The following is a 26370-nucleotide window of genomic DNA, read 5'->3' as shown; positions in this document are numbered from 1 at the left end:
ACTCATTAACGAATCCTTGTTTTACGCTGATGTATAAAAAAAACTTGAATAAATGTGATGATTTTCACATTTTTGACGCCCTGCAGTGATTTAGATGGCATTTCTTATGTCCTTTATACATAATTATACCCAGAAAAAAAAATCCATGTCCCATATCCTTTAAAGACAGCCATGAGTTCAAGGCTTACGATTTTTCATTATCAAGCCCATTTGTCTGACATCACATTGTGCCCATTATTGTCTGTGCAGACTGGAAAAGAGTCGTGGTGGTGGTGGGATCCTCGCTGACTGTCTGTGAAACTATCTGGCTGTTCGTAACGGCCGACAATAAAATGCAAGAGTGAGCATGAAAATTAAACAAGGAGGTCATTATTCCAATTGTTGCTCATCTAAATTCATCACCATCAAGCTGAAAAAAGCTCTGCTTTTATTTTTATCTATCAAAGCAATACAACTGCTATAAAATCAGACATGAAGCTGAAACCGCAAAAGTAATTTATACTAATGTGATGGAAAGTGTGATATAGATTCGACAGACAAACAGAGAGCTGGATAAATGATAGAGCTAGAGAGATCAATAGGTAGAAAGACAGATACAGACTGTTAGATAGACTGACAAATTATTAACAGATAGACCAACAGACAAACAGAACAGATGTCAATCTGACAGACTGATAGTTAGACAGTTACACAGATCTATAGACTGACAGAAAGAATTAATAAGACAGACAAGGATCAATAGACAGATGGGTAGACGGAGACAGACAGAACGAAAGATACAGTCAGACATAATTAGATAGCTTGAAGGATCAAATGAATGACAGACAGAGAATGAATGATCGAATGAATGACACAGACAGACGATCCACAGTCAGATATTTTCATAGATGCACAGACAGATTTATCGGCAGCCTCCATCTTAATGACCATTTTGTCTTTGTACATCTAATCCCACATAAAGAATTAACATTTGTTTGCGAGTGCAGCCTGAAACAGTAACTCAGTTTCTACTACAGAATGTCTATTTGTGATAAAAAGTGCACCATTATGTATCATCTCATTATCTCTAGCTGCTTTATCCTGTTCTACAGGGTCGCAGGCAAGCTGGAGCCTATCCCAGCTGACTACGGGCGAAAGGCGGGGTACACCCTGGACAAGTCGCCAGGTCATCACAGGGCTGACACATAGACACAGACAACCATTCACACTCACATTCACACCTACGGTCAATTTAGAGTCACCAGTTAACCTAACCTGCATGTCTTTGGACTGTGGGGGAAACCGGAGCACCCGGAGGAAACCCACGCGGACACGGGGAGGACATGCAAACTCCACACAGAAAGGCCCTCGCCGGCCACGGGGCTCGAACCCGGACCTTCTTGCTGTGAGGCGACAGCGCTAACCACTACACTACCGTGCCGCCACCATTACGTATAACAATCATTATAGAACACCACTGTATACACTCACCGGCCACTTTAATAGGAACTTGTTCTTGATTCTAAAGATTCCTGTTCTTGGCTGCAGGAGTGGAACCCAATGTGCTCTTCTGCTGTTGCATACGGAGATGCTTTTCTGCTCACCACGGTTGTAACGAGTTGCTATGAGTTACTATATCCTTGCTGGCAGCTCGAACCAATCTGGCCATTTTCCTCTGACCCTCTCTCATCATCAAGGCATTTGCTTCCACCCACAGCCATCGAGTGTTGCTCACTCACTCGATGTTTTTTGTTTCTCGCACCATTCTGTGCAAACTCTAGAGACTGTTGTGTGTGAAAACCCCAGGAGATCAGCAGTTTCTGAAATACTAAACCCAGTCCATCTGGCTCAAACCACAGTGAAAGTCACACTTGAATTGAGATCACAATTTTTCCCATTCTGATGTTTGAATGAAGTGAACATTAACTGAAGCTCTTGACGTGTATCCGTATGATTTTACACGTCAAGGGATTGGCTGATTAGATAACCGCAAAAAACAGCAGGTGGATGGACGGGTATTCCTAATAAAGAGGCCGGTGAGTGTATTTAGTAGGTCATTAAACTAAACTAAGTCGATATAGATCAGGTGTGACTGTTTTATATCCCCCTCCTCAGGAGGTTAATCAGAACTAGCACACTAGTCTTAAAGATATAATCAAGTGTGATGAGAAAACACTGGATGCCCTCCAGTAACGCCACGAAAATAAAAACACGCTGCACTTCATCCAGCACGAAGCTAAACCCTAAACCTCAGCATGAGCTCAATTACAAATAAAGGGAAAAATAAAAACAGTCACCATATTTGGTTTGAATTCTTGGAATCGCTGTGCTAAACTGCTTTATGCAGGGTACACACAGGTCTGTTTTTGAAAACTCATTTCGAACTTGAAAGTTAAAAATAAATAATCCAGAGAACTGTCCAGTCATTCCGAGGAGACGTTTTCCTCAGCCAGGACTATGAAAGTGATATTTTTGCAGTTCTCTTCATGGTAGCTGTGGAGTTTCATATTCATTCTCACTGCTATCAAACGCTCCAAAGTGCAAGAACCTCACACAGCAGCCATATATACATGCATAATGATATGACTATGAATACGCTACAATTATGTGCCATTTAGTAAAAGGCCTTGGCACAACTGGCAGGAAAAGAAGCAGGCTTGCAAATTGCCTGACCTTTTGGAAAATTAGACGAGACACATGTCGCCTAATAGCTGAAGTGCTGGAAGTCATTTTGTGCAGGATATAGAATGTAAGACTAATAGCGCTCCACGTTTTCTTTCTTTAGCCTTCCTGGAGCTTCATTATATCCCACGGACTGGAGAAAGCAGTGTGCCGAGATGGGCAGCGAGGTGAAAACATCAGGCACTTATGATCAACAGATAAGGTCAGTGAGTCCATGTGAATTCATTTCTGAAACTATACTTAGGAACTTTAGTACTTCATTAAAAAGAACCAGGAGCTTGTTTCTAATGAATAAAATAAATACGATATTTACCAACGAGCTACAGTTCAACATCGGATTTTTCTACAATTCAACGTTACAGAATGAAATCTTATCTTAATTTTTAATTCGGTCTCAATTGTGAAAATCATAACATGGAAAAAGAGTCAATAATAATAATAATAATAATAATAATAATAATAATAGGGTGGCCTATTTATGGACAGAATTTCTAGGCGCAGCCAGGGGCCGGAAGGAATCCTGTTTGGGAACCACAGGATTTCATCTCTGCTTTTTGCGGATGATGTCGTCCTGTTGGTTTCTTCAAACCAGGACCTCCAGCATGCACTGGGGCGGTTTGCAGTAGAGTGTGAAGCGGCGGGGATGAGAATCAGCACCTCCAAGTCCGAGGCCATGGTTCTCGACCGGAAAAGGGTGGCTTGCCCTCTCCAGGTTGGTGGAGAAGTCCTGCCTCAAGTGGAAGAGTTTAAGTATCTCGGGATCTTGTTCACGAGTGAGGGAAGGATGGAGCGTGAGATCGACAGGCGGATCGGTGCAGCCTCCGCAGTGATGCGGTCGCTTTACCGGTCCGTCATGGTGAAGAAGGAGCTGAGCCAAACGGCGAAGCTCTCAATTTACCGGTCGATCTACGTTCCGACTCTCACCTATGGTCATGAGCTTTAAGTAATGACCGAAAGAACAAGATCGCGGATACAAGCGGCCGAAATGAGTTTCCTTCGCAGGGTGGCTGGGCGCTCCCTTAGAGATAGGGTGAGAAGCACAGTCACTCGGGAGGAGCTCGGAGTAGAGCCGCTGCTCCTCCACATCGAGAGGAACCAGCTGAGGTGGCTCGGGCATCTTTTTCGGATGCCTCCTGGACGCCTCCCTGGGGAGGTGTTCCAGTCCAGGCATGTCCCCCCGGGAGGAGGCCCCGGGGAAGACCCAGGACACGCTGGAGGGACTATGTCTCTCGGCTGGCCTGGGAACGCCTCGGTGTTCTTCCCGAGGAGCTGACCGAGGTGTCTGGGGAGAGGGAAGTTTGGGCTTCCATGCTTAGACTGCTGCCTCCGCGACCCGGTCCCGGATAAAGCGGAAGAAGACGAGACGAATAATAGGGTGGCACGGTGGTGTAGTGGTTAGCACCGTTGCCTCACAGCAAAAAGGTTCTGGGTTCGAGTCCAATGGTCGACAGGGGCCTTCCTGTGTGGAGTTTGCATGCTCTTCCCGTGTCTGTGTGGGTTTCCTCCGGGTGCTCCAGTTTCCCCCATGGTCCAAAGACATGCAGGTTAGCCTAATTGGTGGCTCTAAATTGACCGTAGGTGTGAATGTGAGTGTTTGCTTGTCTCCATGTGTCAGCCCTGCGAGAGTCTGGTGACTTGTCCAGGGTGTACCCCCGCTTCTCGCCCATAGTCAGCTGGGATCGGCTCCAGCTTGCCCATGACCTTGCACAGGATAAGCGGTTACGGATAATGGATGGATAATAAGAAGAATAATGTCTGTTACCATGCACACATCTTAGATGTTCATTAAGTATATAGTAAAACACTCAGCGGCATCCTGTTACAGGAAAATAATTAACAACAAGGTACTGGGATTGCCCAGAAGTTGATTTTCGATAAACAGTCAGTGTTTCTTCCTCTTATGATACAGCAGTTTACCAACTCTAACCATTATTTATTTATTAAACAAAAATGTCATCATTTTTATCCATTTAACAGGTTATTCCATGAAATCGAGTCGTACATGAGCTGATAGCCGACGAGTCGGCTATAAGTCATGTATGACGAGATTGAGTGGAATAACTTTTATTCTATCCACATTCACTGGATTTTGAGAAACGGATCATTTTTATTTGCATTTTTTGGAAATTCGATAAATAAAAACTTTATACAAAACATCCGACAAAATCATTTCCACTTAGAATGTAAACACACTGGTGAAATGACAGTTGCAATTTGTGAAAAATGCTATAATAAGAATTCTTGAAAAAAAAAAACGTTCTTGCCATCAAATACATTCATTCCATATTTTGTTGCTTTTTTTTTGCATTTTTGTGGGTTTTGTTTTCGAGAAGAGTTTTTATTTCATCCTCGGTTGGTTCAGCAACATGCTCCGCCATTTTGTTTGTCTCTACTCATGGTACAAGAGCTGATAGACTAGTAGTAGAATAGCCAATCAGAGTGCGCGATTGCTCATATCCAGTGAAGGTGGATAGAATAATTAGAGTTATCTTTATAGTTGTGGAACATCCACAAAATGAACAAGTTCCCACTGTCGCATTATAACAACGGATAACTGTTGCTAAACCATCGCTGTATGAACTTGAATTAGCTGTTACTACAGAAACGATACGCTATAGAGATCTTGCAGTCACGTGACTGGAAAGTACACAACCGCCATCTTGTCGGTCAAAAACACCGCTGAATACTGCTGCACTCGTGTACAGAATGGATCAATTTCAACCGACGGACTACACGGCTCATTTTTCTAATGAACAGATAACTAGATATATGTCTAAAATAAACGATCTACAGATTTGTGACCCTTATGGCTTACCGGATGGAGTTTTCACGACCGGATTTTGAACTGCCAGCGGAATACCCGGACGTGTATAATTACCTCATTAACTTTCCCTCGCTGTTCAGTGGTGAAGCACTGCGTGCTTATAAATCTCTGGACAGTTTTCTCTACAGAAATTCAGGATGTGTCAGCGACTCAGATGTGGCATCTTGTAAACAAGAAAATGATCCTCACTGGATGGGTAAGTCACTTAAGTATTGAGTATAGCACTGACCAGCCGATTATAGAATAGAATAAGGTAATTCCAAATCGTCCGTCTTGTTTACATGGATCTGGCGTTGGAGAGGTAGAGGCTTGGCAGTGGAGATTTGAGTGGCTGTTTTCTGAGCTTAGTCAACAGGCTGGCTCTGCCTGCAGCCTCGCTTTTGCTTCCGCTCCCGGCACCGCCTCCTTCGCTTTGCTTCCGATAACAATCCACGGAGACCCCGCTGGTCTCGCTATCTCGTCCGGAATGTTTTTTTTTTTTCTCGTCCGGAATGTTGTGCATGCGATGGAAATCGCTACAAACCGTCATTTTCTGCTGGAAACCAATATCCAGTAAGTCCATACAGTTGTAGTGGATATTGAAGTCCGGTACAGACGAACAACACGCAAAAATACACACAAAAAACATAAAAACCGTGCACAGGTAGGGAGAGCTTGTAGCCGCAGCCATTGTAGTAGAATTGTATATAGTAGGGTTTTCCAGAAGAAAAGGTAAAAGTAAAAGCAGAAGTAGAACCAGAAGTAGAAGGCGGAAAATGGCGTTTGACCGACACGATGGCGTCTGTCACAATCTGGATCGGCTGTGACGTCACATGCAAGTGCTCCATTAGAAAAAGTACATGAATATAAACCTGTGATTTGATTTGCAGCCACAACTGCTGTAAGACAGACCTGACCGATCCTGTCCAATCAGAATTGAGACGTCACAGCAGCGCGTCTCGTTCACAAATAATAACCCAAATAAGATGCATCATAAAGAGTATATGGACTTACGTTGATGTCCAGACTGCAGAGACTGAGCGAGTCCACATCCCTTTTTCTTTGCTTCCTCTTTTTCTGTAAAGACAAAACAAGAAGAGAGTACCAATATTATATACGACCCAAATTCTGACACGTACGAACAGACTATCACGTTGTTCTCTGATAAATATTTTATCCTGACCGACGTTGTTAACATCCATCCACATACGAAGCGTGATCGAGGCAGAGTTCAGATTCTTAGCCGTATTTACAACAAGAGGTCACTCACACTCCGGGTGTGTTTGCAGTTTAAATTCTTACCCACACTTCATTGTTATATAACAGGAGTTTGCGTAAATGAAAGCTGAGGAGTATTGATTATATGCAAACCAGGACAGCAAAACACATTCCAAAAGACACAAACACATTTCAGGACGTACTTGAGAAAATTACACATTTGGTTTCCATTAATACCAACCTACAGAGTACATTAGGCTCATAAAAGCATTTAATAAATATGTACAGATTGGACATTGGTGGAACATTCGACAACTCTGGCCACGCCAGAACCATGACGTATTCGTGGTAAGCACAGACCATAAATTTTAACGACCGCTCACCTTTTTAATTTTTATTTTTTTAAAGACCCCCCATCAGTACAGACTCGAAACCAGTTGCTATTCTGATCATTAACAGAGCCGTTAACTTAAATTGATACCATCCGCCGTTTTCCTTGTCTTGGGATTTTAAATAGCACAAGGATCTTTTGTTATTGTTGCTCCTTAACTGTTTATTCTCCATGACAACCAGCGTCTGAATAGAGCTCAATTCCGGCATCCTGCTACCGCTCGAGCCAAACAGCTACACTGAGGTCAGCCTAAGGAGAAAAACAATGGTACACGTGAAGCAAGGAGTTCTGACCTAAATGCAACCCTGGTGGTATACATTTCACAGGTATGGACTGGAGGAGCTGGATTTCAACCATAATTCCAGGAAATCCATGACCCTGTATTTGGAGTCCAACAACAACATGGACACATTATAAGCAGACATCTTGGTGTTGGGTTTACAAAGTTCACAACATTATTGAAGTCTAAAGATCAGGGTATGCGATCAGGAAAAGGTTGGTTCACTTCTTCTCTTTTACCTACGCAAGACAGGAAACGTTTCGTTTTGATTCAAGCTGCAAGGCTGCATATACCATGCTGCATGCTCTCGGTTTTCAAACTGACAAACAAATACTCAAAATGAAACCTAATGGTGGTTTTGGGGGACGACTCTCATCAAAGAACTGAACCAAAACCGTTAACCTGTGCCTGTAACAGAGAATCATCGGTTACTCAAAACAACTGGGAGTGAACTGAAACGTAAAGCCACACTATCATTGAGTCATGCTGAAGAACATGTATGGCTGCTGTTCCGCGAACATGTCCAGGTGGATTAAAAACTAAAAACAGCACACATTCCAGCCTTGTGAGATCACGCTAATGACACTGCAGGTGTGAACTGATAAGAGCTTATTAAAAAAGCAGAGGGTCTGTAAAAACACGTCCCATTCTTGCGCATCCTTTGGATTCAACACTTGATTCATGACTTTCTGCTATTACACATCTGTGTACGCTATGCCCACAAGCTGCTTCGTGATTCCCAGCTCATCCCTTGCCACCCACCGGTAGCTCGCACACAATCACTCAAATTCTCACAGCAGCCAAATTCTCTCGCCAGAGGGAAAGACTGGAATCAAGAGGGGCTGCGGAGGCTCAATCCTAATGAACGACTTCCATTTAGACAAACACACATTCCTCCAAAGAGCTTGAGGGATGTGGCCCTGCTCCCAGGGATCAGTTTCAAGAATCCTCCACAATCTAGTACATATACAGGTCACCTCCCACAGCCTTTTAATGCTCGTTTACCTCCGTTTTATCGGGACCAGATGGATTCAAACTGTAAATGACTTGGGGTAGAAAGTCAACTCATGGGACTCCTGCGATTTTAATGGAACGTAGCTCTTCCATAAATGTAAGTCTTTGTTAAAAGTGGAAGAAATCAAATTTCTTTCCAGTAAGCAGTAGGCCATTTTTTAGGGTGTCTTTGCAAAAAAAAAAAAAAAAAAAGTCATGAAGTTTAAAAAAAAAAAAAAAAACAGAAAAATTCCCCCCTCTTCCTCCTGTTACCACTTTATAAACATGGCACCAGGTTCTGGTTTTCCTCTTCCCCAACAAGTCTTGTGTTACTTTAAAAGATTAATCATGGAGGTGAAGAAGAGAAAGGCTGAACAGGTATAGTAATCTCTTCCGCCACAGGTTGACAGACCATTTCTCACAGCGTGAGGAGTTCTTTTAAACCAAGTGCACAGCTTTCAAAAAAAAATATCACTATACCGTGTGGCTTTTTTTTCCCCCCCCATACAGTACCAGTCAAAAGTTTGAATACATCTTCAACGGTTTCTTTATTTTTATTCATTAAAAGTCACTTCATGTCTTAAAATAATGATGGATGTCGTTTCTCTTTACTTAGCTGAGCGGTTCTTGACATAATATGGATTACCACAGTTGTGGAAAAGGGCGATTTACTGTATTTTTATTATTTACTATTTACTGTTTGATCTCCTTCCGATCGAGTTCTGATTTGGATGGCGCGCAGGAAATCGTTGATCACTTTGCCACAGCTGCAACCCTCTTTGGATTGAAAATCAATACCACGAAAACACAACTCCTGTACCAACCCTCACCTGAACCACAGGCAAGGTCAAACAACGTTGTTTTGGTCAATGGAACGCCTGTTAGGAGTTCTGAGAGTTTCATCTACTTAAGCAGTGCAGTTACCAATACAAACTCATCAGACTTGGAGGTAGACCTCCGGATTTAAGCTGCCACCAAAACCTTCGGTGCATTACAAACGCAACTATGGTCTCGCCATGACATCAAGAGAACCCTCAAGTTGAAAGTATACAATGCCGCAGTCTTACCATCTCTGCTTTATGCCACCGAATGCATGACACTCTACTGTAAGCACTTCAAGAAACTGACCAGGCTACAACTCCGACACCTGTGTCAAATCCTCAAAATAAGATGGCAGGACAAGGTCCCTGATGTAGAAGTCCTCAGGTGAGCCAGTACAGTAAGTGTGGAAGCCCTGATCACAGCCTCCCAACTTCGTTGGGCTGGACACATCCGGCGCATGCCTGACACACGACTACCCAAAGCCGTTTTCTATGGAGAACTGAGCCTCGGAAAGAGGAGACAAGGAGGACAGAAACTGAGGTACAAAGACGTCTTGAAGAGGAACATGAAGGATGCCAGAATTATCGATCAGACATGGGAAAAGGATGCCTTGGATAGAGCAACATGGTGAAGCATAGTTAAAAGCTCAGTGTCCGCAATTGATGACAAGTCTCAGAGGGAGTATATGAGGGCTCACGAAGCCAGACATTCCATAGCAGCTCAGCCAGGTTGTTCGTGCCACTGCTGTGGACGACTCTGTCGCTCTGGTGCGGGCCTCGCGGCCCATCTGCGTTTCTACGCATCCTGATGAAGCAGTCATCATTTCAAGCAATGGACAGCCACCGACGATGACTGTTTAATCTCAAACACATTAAGAAGGAAAGAAACTCATCCACTAATTACCTTTTGATGAGGCACCTGTTAATTGAAAAGCATTCCGGGTGACTACCTCATGAAGCTGGTTAACATAATTCCAATTGTGTGCAGAATGTCAAGATAAAACACTGGATATTTTGAAGAATCTAAAATAGGAAACATTTTTAAACACTTTTTTTGTTTACCACATGATTCCACATATGTTCTGTTACAGGTAAAAAAATTCAACCTAGGTGATATTTTTTTTTTTTTTTTACCTGGGGTTAAAATTTTTAACCTAGCTCAATTTCCAACTTGGCCAAAATGTGGGATTATCTAAGATTCTTAAAAGGGATTTTCCATCACTTTTTTGTCTCCCTTTCTTCCATACACTTCCTTTTTATATACACCTACCTAGTATTTCCTCTTGTCTATCTGTCTACCTATACCTATCTAGCATTTAAAAAAATATATTTTTTTCCATACTTAACCAAGATTTGAACTCAGAACCTGATGATTCTTAACCCAACACCTTAACCACTAGACCCTAACCCTAGATATAGTAAGCCTCCTCAATACAGGTAGCAAATTATGAACTGGGTTAAAAATTCTAACCTAGGTTGAAAAATTCCACCTGACCTACAGTTCTGACCTGTAATAGTTCCACATCTTGTTTCATAGTTTTGATGTCTTCAGGATTATTCTACACCGTAAAAAAAATACATGCATGTATAGTGGTCTAGTGGTTAGCACTGTCACCTCACAGCAAGAAGGTTCTGGGTTTGAGTCTAGTGGCCGACGGGGACCTTTCTGTGTGGAGTTTGCGTGTTCTCTGTGTGGGTTTCCTGCAGGTGCCCTGGTTTCTCCCACAGTTCTAAGACATGCGGTTAGGTTAACATGGGGCTTCCTTGGGCTGAAGTGCCCCTGAGCAAGGTACCTAACCCACAACTGCTCCCCGGGTGCTGTAGCATAGCTGCCCACTGCTCTGGGTATGTATGTGTGCTCACTGCTCACCTGCGTGTGCGTTCACTGCTTCAGATAGGTTAAATCCGCAGAGGACGAATTTCACTGTGCTCGAGTGTGAATGTGACAAATAAAGGCTGCTGCTTCTTCTTAAAAATAGTCAAAATACAGAAAGACCTATGAACGAGTTCAAACTTTTGACTGGTACTGTACATTGTTTTGTAGAACATGACACAAGTGATCGCATACGAGTTGCACACAGTACACAATCTTTCACCTAAAGAGATCCCAGTTGAAATTCTCTTGCTCCGTAAAATCCTGCTTTCTCACAAAAATAAACGCAAGGCCTGTCATCAACTGACTGACAAGCGCAACTGGATGTGTGTGGAGGAAGGAATGGGTTGGGAGGCACAACAACCAAACAACCACTTGGGTATGACATGAGAATGTACCAAAGCATTATCATCATCATGCTTACATTTTGCCTTGACACACAAACATGAACATAAACACAGGACACGACTGGATTCAGGGATCTGCTGCGCATGATGGCAGATGAATGAGATTTCCTCTCAGACTCACTGGTTGTTGCGCAATGCTGCAGAGATGCTCACACTACAAGATTCATTCGACACGAATGATCGCAGGTTGCCAAAATCAGTTTTCGAATTGGGAAATCAGGGCTAAAATCAGCATAAAGCAACACAGATGGTGAGATCTCATTAAGCTAAAGCCTATCAAAGGATCTATTGTGTTTCTTCTAAAGGCAACTAATACCATAATGTTATTTTATTCACTGGTTGGAAAATTAGTATTTTGGTCCTTAAAAAAAAAAAAAACCTTTATAATCAGTATGAACTCCAGTCCCTTTATTAGCAGGCAGTGCTGCCACCTTACATGTCCAGGATCCCAGTTCAATCCTGAGCTAGAGGTACTGTCTGGTCAAGCTGGGAGATAGGCAATATAATATCGACATCATAATTTATCATGTCACAATACATTTTTCTGAGATAGTGTCAATATTGTGATATCCTTTAATTTAAAAAATTTGAAAAAAAAAAGTTAAAAAAAGTCTATTTGTGTGTGTTAATATTTTTCATTAATAAATAAATAAATAAAACAGGACACACATTAAAAGTACTGAAAGTTTGTGTGGCTTTGATGCAGAGTATTCAGAAGAACACTTCACAAACTACACTGTGATAAAGAGATGAGAGAAACTAATACATTTTTTGAAAAAAAAAAAATCAGCCAGCTGTTCAGCATCTGTAACTTTATTACTGACTTATATCCTAGTGATGCAGTGAGCTCACACTCACCTTGTGATGCACAAAAAGACAGCACCCCATCATCAGGAACTACTGCAGTGTTCCTTAGTCCAAAAATCACCACAAATTCACTGTATTTCCACGGCGAGCCCCAGACGCCAAGTCTTCAAGCCGGCACAGTCGTCACCCATCAGCCAGCCCAGTACACAGTGTGTCTGAGAGGGTGTCTGAGAGCACACAAAGGAGACGGGCCTTGTGTGCAGCAAACAGGATGTGCAAGAGGGGAAGCTGCTATATCGGGCGAGAGCCACACTCCCAGACAACCTTACCAGTTTTGTTTATCAAAGGGCGAATGGCGTCAAAGAGCTCTCTGACTGGGGAAAGGCATCCTGAAACAGGATTTTCTCCTGCAAATGATGGCACAGTTAAAGTGTACCAAACTGGCTGGTCAGTGGTATTTTTGGAATGTAAGCCTTTATTTATTTTAAATTATATTTTACTTGTTATAGCTTGTAAAGGATGTACTCATCCAATACTTGGTATCATGGATAAAATCAATCTGAAATGCTGGTCCATTGATGTAAACCAACCAACCAACCAACCAACCAACAAACAAACACAAAACTGAATAATTCTCTTATTAAAGGAATAAAATAAATTTCCCTGACCCCCAATTGTTTTTGTTTAGTGGACCGAAAGCTACTGAATTCAAATGACAGACTTCCAATTTTATTATTTAAAAAAAAAAAAAAATGGAACAATTAATGAATTTAAGGCCACGTGGCCCTAAATTCTCTGCCATTTTTTCCCTGCTTCACCATGACACAATTCAAGATACTACGTCATGCATCACGTGGTGGGCTTTCCCCGTTCGCACAAGGCATTGTGGGATATAAATTTGAAACAGGAGAGAAAAATGGAGGACGCGAGTATGTGAATGAAACGTGAAAGACTGAATACAGTGATGGAAAGCGAGAAGAAAAGGCGTTCTGTTGCAAAGGAAAGGAAACACAGGACCAAACTAATAAATATTGGTAGTCAGTGAGCACTTCAGTGTGATCAGCTGTTCGTTTAGCGACAGAATGATGGAACTGTCAGTGCACGGTCAAGGTAAACCTGTAGATGGCAGTAATGCAACACTGGATGCCAGCTGCAGTAAAACCCAAAAGAAGAAGGTAAACCTGAGCATGCGCACATGGACTTCCTTTGTCTGCTTGAAGTGAGCGATTTCATGCACATTATCTGCAAGGGAATCCCCTCAAATTAAATAACTATCCAGCCATTCTGTGGCTGGGAAATCTCATCTCATTATCTGTAGCCACTTTATCCTGTTCTACAGGGTCGCAGGCAAGCTGGAGCCTATCCCAGCTGACTACGGGCGAAAGGCGTGGTACACCCTGGACAAGTCGCCAGGTCATCACAGGGCTGACACAGAGTGCGTTTACATGCACATAGAGAAAATCGAATTTCTGCCGTTGCTCGACTGAAATCGAAGTTCTAAATGCCATGGAAACACCTTAGCTAGGCTGAAACTGAACCGAACTTGATTTCTCGTAATCGAGCTACACGACCTAGATTATGCGATTTTTGCCGAGCTACTTAGTCAGTACGTTTACATGCACATCCAAATCGAGCTACTGTCGGTAATCGAGCTAAGGGTCCCAGCAGGGGTGCCAGAGAAATCCAATCCTACATGCACACAAGGAAATCGAGCTATTGTGTGAGGTACATTGTGCACCCGAGCTACAGGTGGCACTACACGCCCCATCGTGTTGGTACACTTCCGGCTGTCGTCATGAAGAAGAGCTATTCAAGAGTGTAAACAAAGTTATCAGTTCCGTGTTCTCCATTGCGCGTTTTTCTCCCGTCCATGAATTTTAATATATTCAACTCCTTAAGCTGAATGAGCATGAACTCTGTCTCCTCATTGCTCCAGAAGTGCACGTTTCTGCTCGCCATTTTCTCTTCTTCGTTTGTTCCTCCTCACCTCTTCTGCTGCTCGCTACTACTGTTGTCATGCCGACCAAGGCTGTCGAGTTTCCCGCTTGTGGTCTCGTCACTCGTCACTTCCGGAAGGGGCAGTGCTGAAGTAAGTAGCTCGACTACGTAGCTCGATAGGGTTTACATGCACTAAGTAGCTCGGCAAAAATCGCATAATCTAGGTCGTGTAGCTCGATTACGAGAAATCAAGTTCGGTTCAATTTCAGCCTAGCTAAGGTGTATCCATGGCATTTAGAACTTCGATTTCAGTCGAGCAACGGCAGAAATTCGATTTTCTCTATGTGCATGTAAACGCATTTAGTGCATGTAAACCCTATCGAGCTACGTAGTCGAGCTACTTACTTTAGCACTGCCCCTTCCGGAAGTGACGAGACCACAAGCGGGAAACACGACAGCCTCAGTTGGCATGACAACAGTAGTAGCGAGCAGCAGAAGAGGTGAGGAGGAACAAACGAAGAAGAGAAAATGGCGAGCAGAAACGTGCACTTCTGGAGCAATGAGGAGACAGAGTTCATGCTCATTCAGCTTAAGGAGTTGAATATATTAAAATTCATGGACGGGAGAAAAACACGCAATGGAGAACACGGAACTGATAACTTTGTTTACACTCTTGAATAGCTCTTCATGACGACAACCGGAAGTGTACCAACACGATGGGGCGTGTAGCGCCACCTGTGGCTCGGGTGCACAATGTACCTCACACAATAGCTCGATTTCCTTGTGTGCATGTAGGATTGGATTTCTCTGGCACCCCTGCTGGGACCCTTTGCTCGATTACCGACAGCAGCTCCATTTGGATGTGCATGTAAACGTACTGATTGACACAGACAACCATTCACACTAAATTGACCGTAGGTGTGAATGTGAGAGTCACCAGTTAACCTAACCTGCATGTCTTTGGACTGTGGGGGAAACCGGAGCACCCGGAGGAAACCCACGCGGACACGGGGAGAACATGCAAACTCCGCACAGAAAGGCCCTCGGCAGCCATGGGGCTCGAACCCGGAACTTCTTGCTATGAGGAGACAGTGCTAACCACTACACCACCGTGCCGCCCTGCTGGGAAATCTAAATTTTTTTTTTTTTAATTTAAAAAAAACAAACATTTGCAGAAATAAACATACATCACAATGACCAAATTTCAGAGGGAAATTTCACTGATTTTATGAAATTGAAAGGCTGTCTAGCTTTAATATTTATAAATTAAGATAAATGAATGAGATTTTAATTAAATTAGTAAGAACTTACAAATGAATAAATAATTTGACATTTTTCCCCATTTTCTTGAATTACTTCTGAATTATCTTTTTTAAAATTATACTTCCTTTGTAAAAAAAAAAAAAAAAAAAAAAAAAAGTTATGTACACGGCTATAATTAAAACAAAAAATGAAGTAAAAAACAAAAATACATTTTAATATAAATAAATATTAGAGGGCGGCATGGTGGTGTAGTGGTTAGCGCTGTCGCCTCACAGCAAGACGGTCCTGGGTTCGAGCCCCGGGGCCGGCGAGGGCCTTTCTGTGCGGAGTTTGCATGTTCTCCCCGTGTCCGCATGGGTTTCCTCCGGGTGCTCCGGTTTCCCCCACAGTCCAAAGACATGCAGGTTAGGTTAACTGGTGACTCTAAATTGAGCGTAGGTGTGAATGTGAGTGTGAACGGTTGTCTGTGTCTATGTGTCAGCCCTGTGATGACCTGGCGACTTGTCCAGGGTGTACCCCGCCTTTCGCCCGTAGTCAGCTGGGATAGGCTCCAGCTTGCCTGCGACCCTGTAGAAGGATAAAGCGGCTAGAGATAATGAGATGAGATGAGATGAATATTAGAATATTTTAAAATGGCATAAAATTTATTTCATTATTAAATAATAAAGTTTAATTATTCCAGGTTATCCTACATCTAATTCCGAATAAACCACAGTCTTCTGCAACTAAAAGTGTTCCCATACAACACATTTGTTCTTGCTTGGGTTTGTGAACAGGAAACTGGGAAATCCCTATGAAACACACTTCCTGGAAACAAACTGGCTTCCTGCTAGCACGTCCTGCGTAAGGGTGGTACGGAGATTTATCTGATCATCTGCTGGACACGAACATGCACACGAACCAGGACTCATTCAAATGAAGCCATTACTACAAGCAGCTCCTGGTTTGTGGTTTGTGGCTCACTGGAAAAACTGTAAACCTTCCCAGTAGGTGTGAAGCATTTCTCATCGCCAGTGCTCTGGTAAAACCACGTGTTTACTGAACTAGAACTTCTGACTTCAGTATTTAGAACTTCAGGTCATCCGCAGGGCAACATACCAGTCTTTCTGCGATGTAAAGACACTAAAATATCATCGTCATCATCTCTAGGTGCAGGAGGACTGTGTATGCAAAAAAGTACAAACTAAGCCAACGGGGAAATGGAACAGTTGCAAGTCAAAACATGTTTCTGTTGGTTGAAACCTGCAGACGTGTAGAAGATAAAAACCTCTGAAAGCCAGCATGAACACAGAGATGAGCTGCGAATTCTGAATACTTATTACAGCCTGCTGACAGTCACATGGAGCTCGGGAATTGCCTGTGGAGATGCTTTTCATCACTTCTTGTGACAGGTACCGCATATGCAGAAAAAACGGCTCTGTTCGTGCAAATATATTTACAAGTGAGGTAGAACCGAAAGTTAAATATGAATTATTTTCCTCCAGAGATAATCAGTGAGATACGATATGTTTGCGTGCAACTTCTTAACATCACATTTCAATATCAAATGACTCACCTGTGAGATTTAAAACAAGGCTGGACTAGTCTTGTGGAGAAAAATTCAAAATGAGGTTATATAAACTTGATCTAAAAAGCATCTTAATTTACGCTTCATCTTTTTCTGAACCACCACCAAGAGGAACAACACAGGAGCTTACTTTGCCGTCTCGCATAATGGATTTCTAGCCATCACGAGTGACTTTAGTCCCTACATGTGGCCAAGAATCATCTACAAGATGATTTTCTGCTCGCTACCTTTGAAAGAGTCGTTATTTGAGTTGTTGCAGCCTTCCTGTCAGCTTGAACCAGTCTTTCCATTCACACCTGACTTCTTGATTTAACAAGGCATAACTGCCACTCACTGGATGTTTTTTTGTTTTTCGCATCATTCTGTACAAACTCTCAGGAGATCAACAGTTCCTGAAATACTCAAACCAGCCCATTTGGTACCAACAATGACAGAGATCACTGAGATCATGCTGCCTTTCAGGTTTCAAGCCTTTTCCTTACATTTATAGCTATCAAAGCACTGCCATACATAATTGACAGGCAACATACATAATAGACAGTTGACATGAGCAAACAGGCATCAAGGCCTTCTGTTTTGAGACCCTAGAAACAACCAAGCTTACTCACCACTAACTGTTTCAAACAAATCTCTGGCACATTTTTTAAAAATCCCGTAAATACATCTTGCTCCGAAATGCTTATATTCAGAGACGCAACAAGCTAATCAGAGCATAACCAATAATCCTGAAGCCCGTCGCCAGCTAAGTGTACAAAAGATATGACCCTCGATAGCCACAGGAGGCCGAAACAAACTCGACCATAACTGCCAAAGTGTTCGTCAAATCGTGCAACCAAACCCTATATTTACCCCATAGTTAATTTGTCATTTTGTTTCTGAACACAATGAAAAATGATGCGCTAAGGATCCATTTGTAAATTCGCCGCAATTCCATATGGCAGCCATCTTAGCAATTGCTTTGGTTGTATTCCACATGAAATCTACATTGTTTCACTTGGCCAATTATCGGTGTGATTGGGGGTCGTGCAATCGTTTCCAGGTGTGGATGCATCAACAAACTACCCACGCTGCCTCCGTTTTCAAACACAAACAGAATGTCTTGGGGATATGAGAAGGACCTAGAGTGACGGAAGGTTGATGAAAATCTTAATATCCTTCCTAAATTCTGATCACAATGCCAATCTAGCCATTATAAGCTGGGAGAAACAGAGTGATGCCACAGTGTGTGATGGGTCGCGTAGGGTTATGACTGGGTAGAAAAAAGGAACAGGCTTACAATTCACATAAAGGTATAAATCAGTGTATTGGTGCATTTGAGGTTAGTCATCAACCTCAGAGATGATTATGATGATGAGGTGGTACCCAAAGAGTAAATCTTTTGTACCTTTAGTATGTGTATATTGTTTACTCAGGCTTTTAGTACTTGAGTCCAGGACTCAGACTCGAGTCCGACTCGTGCCATCATTTTAAGGACTCGTGACTTGACTTGGATTTGAGCACTCGGACTCATGTATTAACTGCATTAGGACTCATAAGTTGGAGACGGGGCTTGCTGAGCGATGAACAAGCTTTTTATTTGTAGCCTATTAACTAAAATGGGGGAGTCAAGCAGTAACGTTAGTCCAACACAGCAGCAGAGACGGTTTCACATACAGCAGCAACAGCCACCATCAAATGGTGCGGTCGGAGTCTTGTTCTCGGACATGACTCAGATCAATAATGGACTCAACTTGAAATTTTCTTTAAAATGACTGGGACTTGAACACTGGGGACTCAAGATTGGACTCGGACTTGAGGTTTAGTGACTCAACTACAACACTGTGTTTACCTCAACAATAATTTAAGGTATCATTACACCTTAAGGAGGTTCCACCTCATGCAAGTAGAAGAAGCCTTTGTCACATGCACACTCAAGCACAGTGAAATTCGTCCTCTGCATTTAACCCATCTGAAGCAGTGAACACACGCATGCGCACGCACGCACACACACACCCAGAGCAGTGCAGCAGGCAGCTATGCTACAGCACCCGGGGAGCAGTTCTGGGTTAGGTGCCTTGCTCAAGGGCACTTCAGCCCAAGGCCACCCCATGTTAACCTAACCGCATGTCTTTGAACTGTGGGGGAAACCGGAGCACCCGGAGAACATGCAAACTCCACAAATACCCCTTTTCCACCAAATCAGTTCCAGGGCTGGTTCGGGGCCAGTGCTGGTGCACAACTCGTTCAACTTGCGAGCCAGCTGAGAACCAGTTTGCTTTTCCATAGCTCGCAGTGCTAAGGGAAGCCACGTCATTACGTTGCTGTATACGTCAGTTACGTTGCTACGTTTGCATAAACCTTGGCGCGAATATCGAAGCAAAAACAACACGGAAGAAGCAGCAGCAACAATAATAAATGACTTCGCGTTTGTACAGCTGCTGCTTCTCGTCGCTTAAAAATGGTGATCTTTCGCGGTCTTGTTATTGTTGTTGGTCTTAACAACTCCACCCCCCCCACTGACGTAAGCGGTTCTTTCCTCTGGCCCAGCAGAGAGTTGGTGCTAGCCTGGAACCGGTTTTTCTGGCCCCAGAGCCAGTTCTTTGTCAGTGGAAACAGAAAACCCGGTTCCAAACTAAGCACTGGCCCCGAACCAGCCCTGGAACTGATTTGGTGGAAAAAGGGCAACAGAAAGGCCCCTGTCGGCCACTGGACTCAAACCCAGAACCTTCTTGCTGTGAGGTGACAGTGCTAACCACTACACCACCATGCTCCTCATCATCCAAGCAACAAGATGATGTACGGTTTAGATGTACCTTTCCAAATTTGACATCATAACCAACACAGTTAACATTTGAAGATGGCCAATGGATAAATGACTGCAGAACAAACCAACTCGTGTTCGTTTCTGGTTTCTAGAAATGGTTTTTTTTTCCCCCGATTGCCTTCATAGCCCTTCACTATGCCTTCCAGAGCAATGGGGTCCACTGGGAAATCATCCTCCCTAAATTTAACATTGGACTCGCTCACAGTGTACTGATAGCATCAAGTTCATACGAGGTGAATCTTCCATGGAAAATAAAACCGGCATTTCATTATGATAACAAGCCTCATTTCAAGTTTTACTCTCAGAATCCGCACGTCTTCCGAGGTAGATCTGTTTTTTGATGCTTCAAGGTTTGAAAAGGGAATCTGTAGAGAGATAATGAAGTAAAAAAAAAAAAAATACAACTTTTTAATGCATTCATAAGGTGCAAATAAACCTTCATAGGACCATGCTTGTCAAGTTTATTTCACTTCAAAAGGTATTCAGTTTAACTTTCCACGATAGAGCAAGTAATTCAAATTCTGTCAGGGATGCTTCTTATTTTTCATCCGTCTTCGACTTCAGCAAGTGCTTACATGAAATGCTGGCAAAGAAAATCATGTTTTGTTATGGCGTTTCGAATGTTCAGAGGTCTCAACCAGCCTCATCTCCAGCGCAGGCCTTTGTTAAAGATAGCACTAATTCCATACCAGTCACAGCAACTTGGCTGCTAATTCACAAGACGGAGGACGAAGTGCTCTTGCCTTTGATGGAAAGCCAGACAGGAGGATTGGATAGCCGACGTTCATGAAGGATCAGATGGAAAAGCAGGTCCTGGGACTGCCTGTTACAGCTCTCACTTCATGTGAGAGAGCCTCCTGCCAAGAACTGTTCTGATCAGGAGAAAGGAAACCAAAGCTTACAAAGTTCACAGGTTATCTGACCCAGACCGAACTAATCTGATTGCCGATTGGCCACCTGTAGAGACAAATAATAGGCCTTGGCTTGATGCCAAGGTTTTAGATACTGAACATGTAACTAAACAATTTAAGTCGGTCTCATTCTGAGAATTTACAGAATGTTTTCTTCATATTCCTGGAACACTCAAATCTGAAAAAGCTTTAAGAAGTTGTTCAAACCAGCTGTATTACTGTATAAACCAATTTGGAACACTTTCACCAAAATATTTAGTAGATCTTTTCATTTATCCCATCTCGCAAATCCAAACAAATCTTCAAAGCAGAATCCGTGAAAGGGCCTCCCCCTCCACTGAGATCTATCTGATATGATCGAGGTCAAGTCACTAACGTAAACCAGCATCAAGTCAATGGTGTGATGGACTGCATCATGCTAAGACAAATAAGGCCCGTGTTGTGCTTATTGACTGGATCTAGAAACACTGATTAGCAGTTCCTAGCTGAGGACGGATCAAAGGACCCCCCCCCCAAAAAAAAGAGACACTCAGGAAAGACACAGGGTGAGGATTTACATGTACCTATACTCCTCAAAAGCAGGGATGGGTAAACGCTAAGAAAATGGATTATGTACAGAGTTTAAAAGTTAACAGTCATATATTCAACTCATAAAACCCTGTTTTCTCAAAGCCTAACCAAACATATTAAATGCGTTCTTGCCTCATAAAATACGTCAGCAAAATATTCTTCTGAAACGTTTTAAAGAATGTCATTTTAGTTTTTAGCCATGCATGCTCATTTTAGGCGGCACGGTGGTGTAGTGGTTAGCACTGCCGCCTCACAGCAAGAAGGTCCTGGGTTCGAGCCCCGTGGCCGGCGAGGGCCTTTCTGTGTGGAGTTTGCATGTTGTCCGCGTGGGTTTCCTCCGGGTGCTCCGGTTTCCCCCACAGTCCAAAGACATGCAGGTTAGGTTAACTGGTGACTCTAAATTGACCGTAGGTGTGAATGTGAGTGTGAATGGTTGTCTGTGTCTATGTGTCAGCCCTGTGATGACCTGGCGACTTGTCCAGGGTGTACCCCGCCTTTCGCCCGTAGTCAGCTGGGATAGGCTCCAGCTTGCCTGCGACCCTGTAGAACAGGATAAAGCGGCTACAGATAATGAGATGAGATGCTCATTTTACTGATGTTGACATCTGACATAAACTTACCAGTCAAACAAGGTTTATTTGAAACTTCATTTTAAACTTCAGCATTTTTTTAGTGCGTGAATGCCTCTCCTACGCTAACTCGTCTTCTTGGGTTAATAATTTTCTTCCACTCAATGCCACAACAGTCTTTTTCTTTTCTATGGTGGTTCGCAGAAGGAGCCTCCACCTACTTTTCTGTAAAAATGTGTTTTATTTCAGTGTTTCTCAACCATTGGCCCATGGCCACCCTCTAGTGGGTCGCGATTTTTTTCCCCCCCAAGTTGAAGTTAATTTCTACTCATAGTAGGGTACAATTGCTGGGTTGCATTTGACGTCACATCCGCCTCATTAAGCTACACTCACACTACAGCTCACGATGCTTTGCGATGGGTTATCAATGAAAATGAGGCATTTTGGTGGCGACACAGCAGGTGAACACCTGACTATCACGCCTTCATGCACTTGAGCCTGGCGCAGCTCGAGAAGCCGCACTCGCTCACAGAGCGCATTGTGCACGCGCTTGGGACCCGGTCTTTATGGGAAACACCCGAGCGCAATCAGCATGTGCAGACACAGATGCTGTTTTCATGGAGGCTTTGCAAAGCATCATTACCACGTTTGCGTCTATCCATGTTTATAACGCTGTTTAAATACTCTGCTTTATGATTCTGCTTTCTGTTTTGCTTTTGTAAAAATATATCGCCTGCTAATAAACACTCTTCCTGCACTTAGATCCATCTACTGCCGTCTATCTTGTAGTGTCCTGATCCCCAGATCTTTAATCCAGGCACATATAAAAAGTTATACACCTCCATGCTCTTCCAGGTTTCCATCTGTTTGTCCGTGTAGAATGATGTCTGCAGCACCAGGTAGTTTGAGATGTTGGGAAATTCAACAGATGGATAATTTTCCAACTCGTAGGAAAAAATCCTTCTTTGTTGACGTCTAAGGATCGAATACCATCGAGTGGTTTTTATATCCACTTCCTTTGAGTGTACGTCTTGGTTTTAATAACTTGCTTGTTTGCTGTACACAAACATGGCAATAAGTTCTTGTGTTAATGGACCAGACTCCACTTTTGGATCATTAATCCCTTTTGACTGAGAATGACCTGCATGCATGGTTTTATGCTGGCATCTGGTACATCCACACAGTTTTAAATACAATACTTACAATTAAAAACAGTTTGTTTTTATTGCATTTATTTAATTCCTGGGCTCCCATCTGGAACAGGGAGTGATGTTGCATTCCATTAATACACTTTACATTAGATTATTAGATTCTAATAGAATAGAGAAGCCAAAATAATTGGGGAACTTTTTTTTTAATGGGCCCGGACTCGGTACAAGTATGAATAGGTGGGCCTTACAGTAGAAAAGGTTGAGAACCCCTGGTCTATTTCATAACTGCGTTCTTAAAAATGGTTTCATATTGGTTCTCGATAGCTAGTGGTTCTTGGCTGTCTAAACAGCTTCTACTTTGAACACCCTCTGATAAAAGATTCCCAAAGAAGGACAAACTGGAGAATCGTTTGAGTACATAACCTTGAGGAATACCAAATACATTCTGCTCGACAGTACCACTAGCAGTGTTGGGCAAGTTAATCAGGAAGCGTAATTAGCTACTTTTACAAATTACTGCTGTTAAAAAGTAATCAAATGACTTTACTGATTACTTGGTATCAAAAGTAATTAGTTAGATTACTCATGACATTACTTTTGCTACCCCTCTTCTGAAAATGTGGCAAACAACCTTAGCACATTTTACAAATTAATCCACTTTTATTGTAACAAAAGTCTATTCAGGGGTGGACACAAAGTTTACCTCTCGGAGTGTGGCCTTCAAATTAGATTCCATCACCGCACATTTGCTCTCAAAGTCGTCAGCAAACGTCTTTATAGCAGCCTAGCATTGCTCTTCGTAGGCATTTTCCTCTATAATGCGTCAAAATGTGGGTGAGTGAACAGCGGAAACAGGTAACATACTATATTTTATGGTATAGTCAGCGACGAGCTTATTCAGATCGTTTCCACTTCACTTCTCTCTACCACCGTTTGCTGTTCTGAAGTCCAGTTGTTGTTTAGCCGGAGTGCATGCATCTCTATCAATGCCTGTTTTTGTTCCCCCACAAGTTTCACATTGCTGTGTTGCCGTGTCAGATGCTTCAATAAATTTGATGTATTTTTTGCAGTTGAAAGTGTTTTGTTGCTAGACTGACAGAGTTTACAACGGACAACAACATTCTTTGCATCTCTGGTTGTCACAAATTCAAAAGAATGGCAGTATTTCCAAATTTGGAAAGCAAATCTCTCTTCGACTAGCTCATCCTCCATCACCGTTTGTCTGACCTGTTGCGTATTCAAGTCATAGTAAGATAGCCGATCTAGGGACAAAATTCAAAATTGTGTTCAAGTAACGAGGTGATACTTGGATTCGTAGCTACAATAAAATTACTGTTTTAGAAATTGTAACCTGTGACATTACTCGTTACCGCGGAAAGTATTCAAATTACAGTAACGCGTTACTACCCAGTGGTCAATAGTTGCACAACATCTTTAATAAACCAATATTGGCAAAAAGAGAAACAGTTATAGTCTTGTATGATACCAAGAATGCACAGTGCTCAGCGTAAATGCGTACACCCCCTTTGAAAAGTAACATTTTAAACAATCTCTCAATGAACACAAACAATTTCCAAAATGTTGACAAGACAAAGTTTAATATAACATCTGTTTAACTTGTAACGTGAAAGCAAGGTTAATAACAACTTAGATTACACATTTTTCAGTTTTACTCAAATTAGGGTGGTGCAAAAATGAGTACACCCCACAACAAAAACTACTACATCTAGTACTTTGTATGGCCTCCATGATTTTTAATGACAGCACCAAGTCTTCTAGGCATGGAATGAACAAGTTGGCGACATTTTGCAACATCAATCTTTTTCCATTCTTCAACAACGACCTCCTTTAGTGACTGGATGCTGGATGGAGAGCGATGCTCAACTTGTCTCTTCAGAATTCCCCATAGGTGTTCGATTGGGTTCAGATCAGGAGACATACTTGGCCACTGAATCACTTTCACCCTGTTCTTCTTCAGAAATCCAACAGTGGCCTTAGATGCACGTTTAGTCATGTTGGAAAAGTGCACGACGACCAAGGGCACAGAGTGATGGTAGCATCTTCTCTTTCAGTATAGAGCAATACATCTGTGAATTCATGATGCCATCAATGAAATGCAGCTCCCCGACACCAGCAGCACTCATGCAGCCCCACATAAGGACACTGCCACCACCATGTTTCACTGTAGGCGCCATGCATTTTTCTTTGTTTTCCTCACCTTTGCGACGCCATACAGTTTTGAAGCCATCAGTTCCAAAAACATTTATCTTGGTCTCATCACTCCAGAGTATAGAGTCCCAGTAGTCTTCATCTTTGTCGGCATGGGCCCTGGCAAACTCTCGGCGGGCTTTTTTGTGCCTGGGCTTTAGGAGAGGCTTCTTTCGTGGACGGCATCCATGCATGCCATTCCTCTGCAGTGTACGCCGTATTGTGTCACAGGAAATAGTCACCCCAGTTTGGCTTTCTACTTCTTTAGATAACTGCAGTGAACTTGCATGCCGATTTTCTTCAACCCTTCTCATCAGAAGACGCTCCTGTCGAGGAGTTAACTTCTGTGGATGACCTGGATGTCTCTGTGAGATGATTGCAATTCCATCTTTCTTAAATTTTTGTACCACTTTGATAAGTAAACCTTTGCTGATGATCTTGTAGCCTTCACCTTTGTGGTGTAAATAAATTATTTTCTTTCTCAGGTCTTGTGTCATTTCTCTTCCATGTGGTGCCATTGCTGACCGCATGAAATGGGAAGGGGTTTTCTTTAAGTAACACAGTCAACTGTCTGCTGGACACCTGTGTAATGACTAATTAGACTAACCTGTGATTGTATTCTTGTTAAATTAGACATTTGTAGTCTACAATTTAGCTTTGCTCCAGAGACTTTCAGTGGGGTGTACTCATTTTTGCACCACCCTAATTTGAGTAAAACTGAAAAATGTGTAATCCAAGTTATATTATTAACCTTACTTTCACATAAGTTAAACAGATGCTATCTTAAACTTTTTCTTGTCAACATTTTGGAAATTGTGTTCATTGAGATATTGTTTAAAATGTTACTTTTCAAAGGGGGTGTACTCATTTACACTGAGCACTGTACGTGAAAAGGTATAAAACTCATTGTTTACCTTCAGAAAGTAAGCAGGCATGTGTTGAAACTGATTACACCACAAAACGTATGTAATAACTGATGTGCTTTCTATGAAGACACATTTATGCATCATTTATGGAAGGAGTCTCCAGTGCTGTACCTTGTAACAACAGTTACAACCAAGTTTTCCAACAAGGTTTTTGCACTTTCCCGTTAACACATTAGATGTAGCTATAAATGGATAAAAGGTGGGACATGT

The 26370-nt window shown here is 42.5% G+C and overlaps 1 protein-coding gene across 3 annotated transcripts in view; it reads right to left on the bottom strand.

Annotated features, from left to right (window-relative positions):
* Nucleotides 1–26370, bottom strand: part of arhgef3 (Rho guanine nucleotide exchange factor (GEF) 3) — a 190075-nt gene that overhangs the window by 105237 nt on the left and 58468 nt on the right. For 2 of the 3 annotated variants that reach the window (XM_060911032.1, XM_060911031.1), the window contains exon 3: nt 6479–6541. In XM_060911032.1, the coding sequence (XP_060767015.1) occupies nt 6479–6541 (63 nt within the window). Of the gene's footprint in view, nt 1–6478; nt 6542–12305; nt 12503–26370 lie in introns of those variants that run through there. The other variant, XM_060911034.1, reaches the window with a different exon arrangement.

This window comes from Neoarius graeffei, chromosome 26, assembly GCF_027579695.1.
Source record: "Neoarius graeffei isolate fNeoGra1 chromosome 26, fNeoGra1.pri, whole genome shotgun sequence".
Classification (NCBI taxonomy): Eukaryota; Metazoa; Chordata; class Actinopteri; order Siluriformes; family Ariidae; genus Neoarius; species Neoarius graeffei.
The sequence above is the reverse complement of the archived record's forward strand: the minus strand, read 5'-3'. Positions and strand labels throughout refer to the sequence as shown.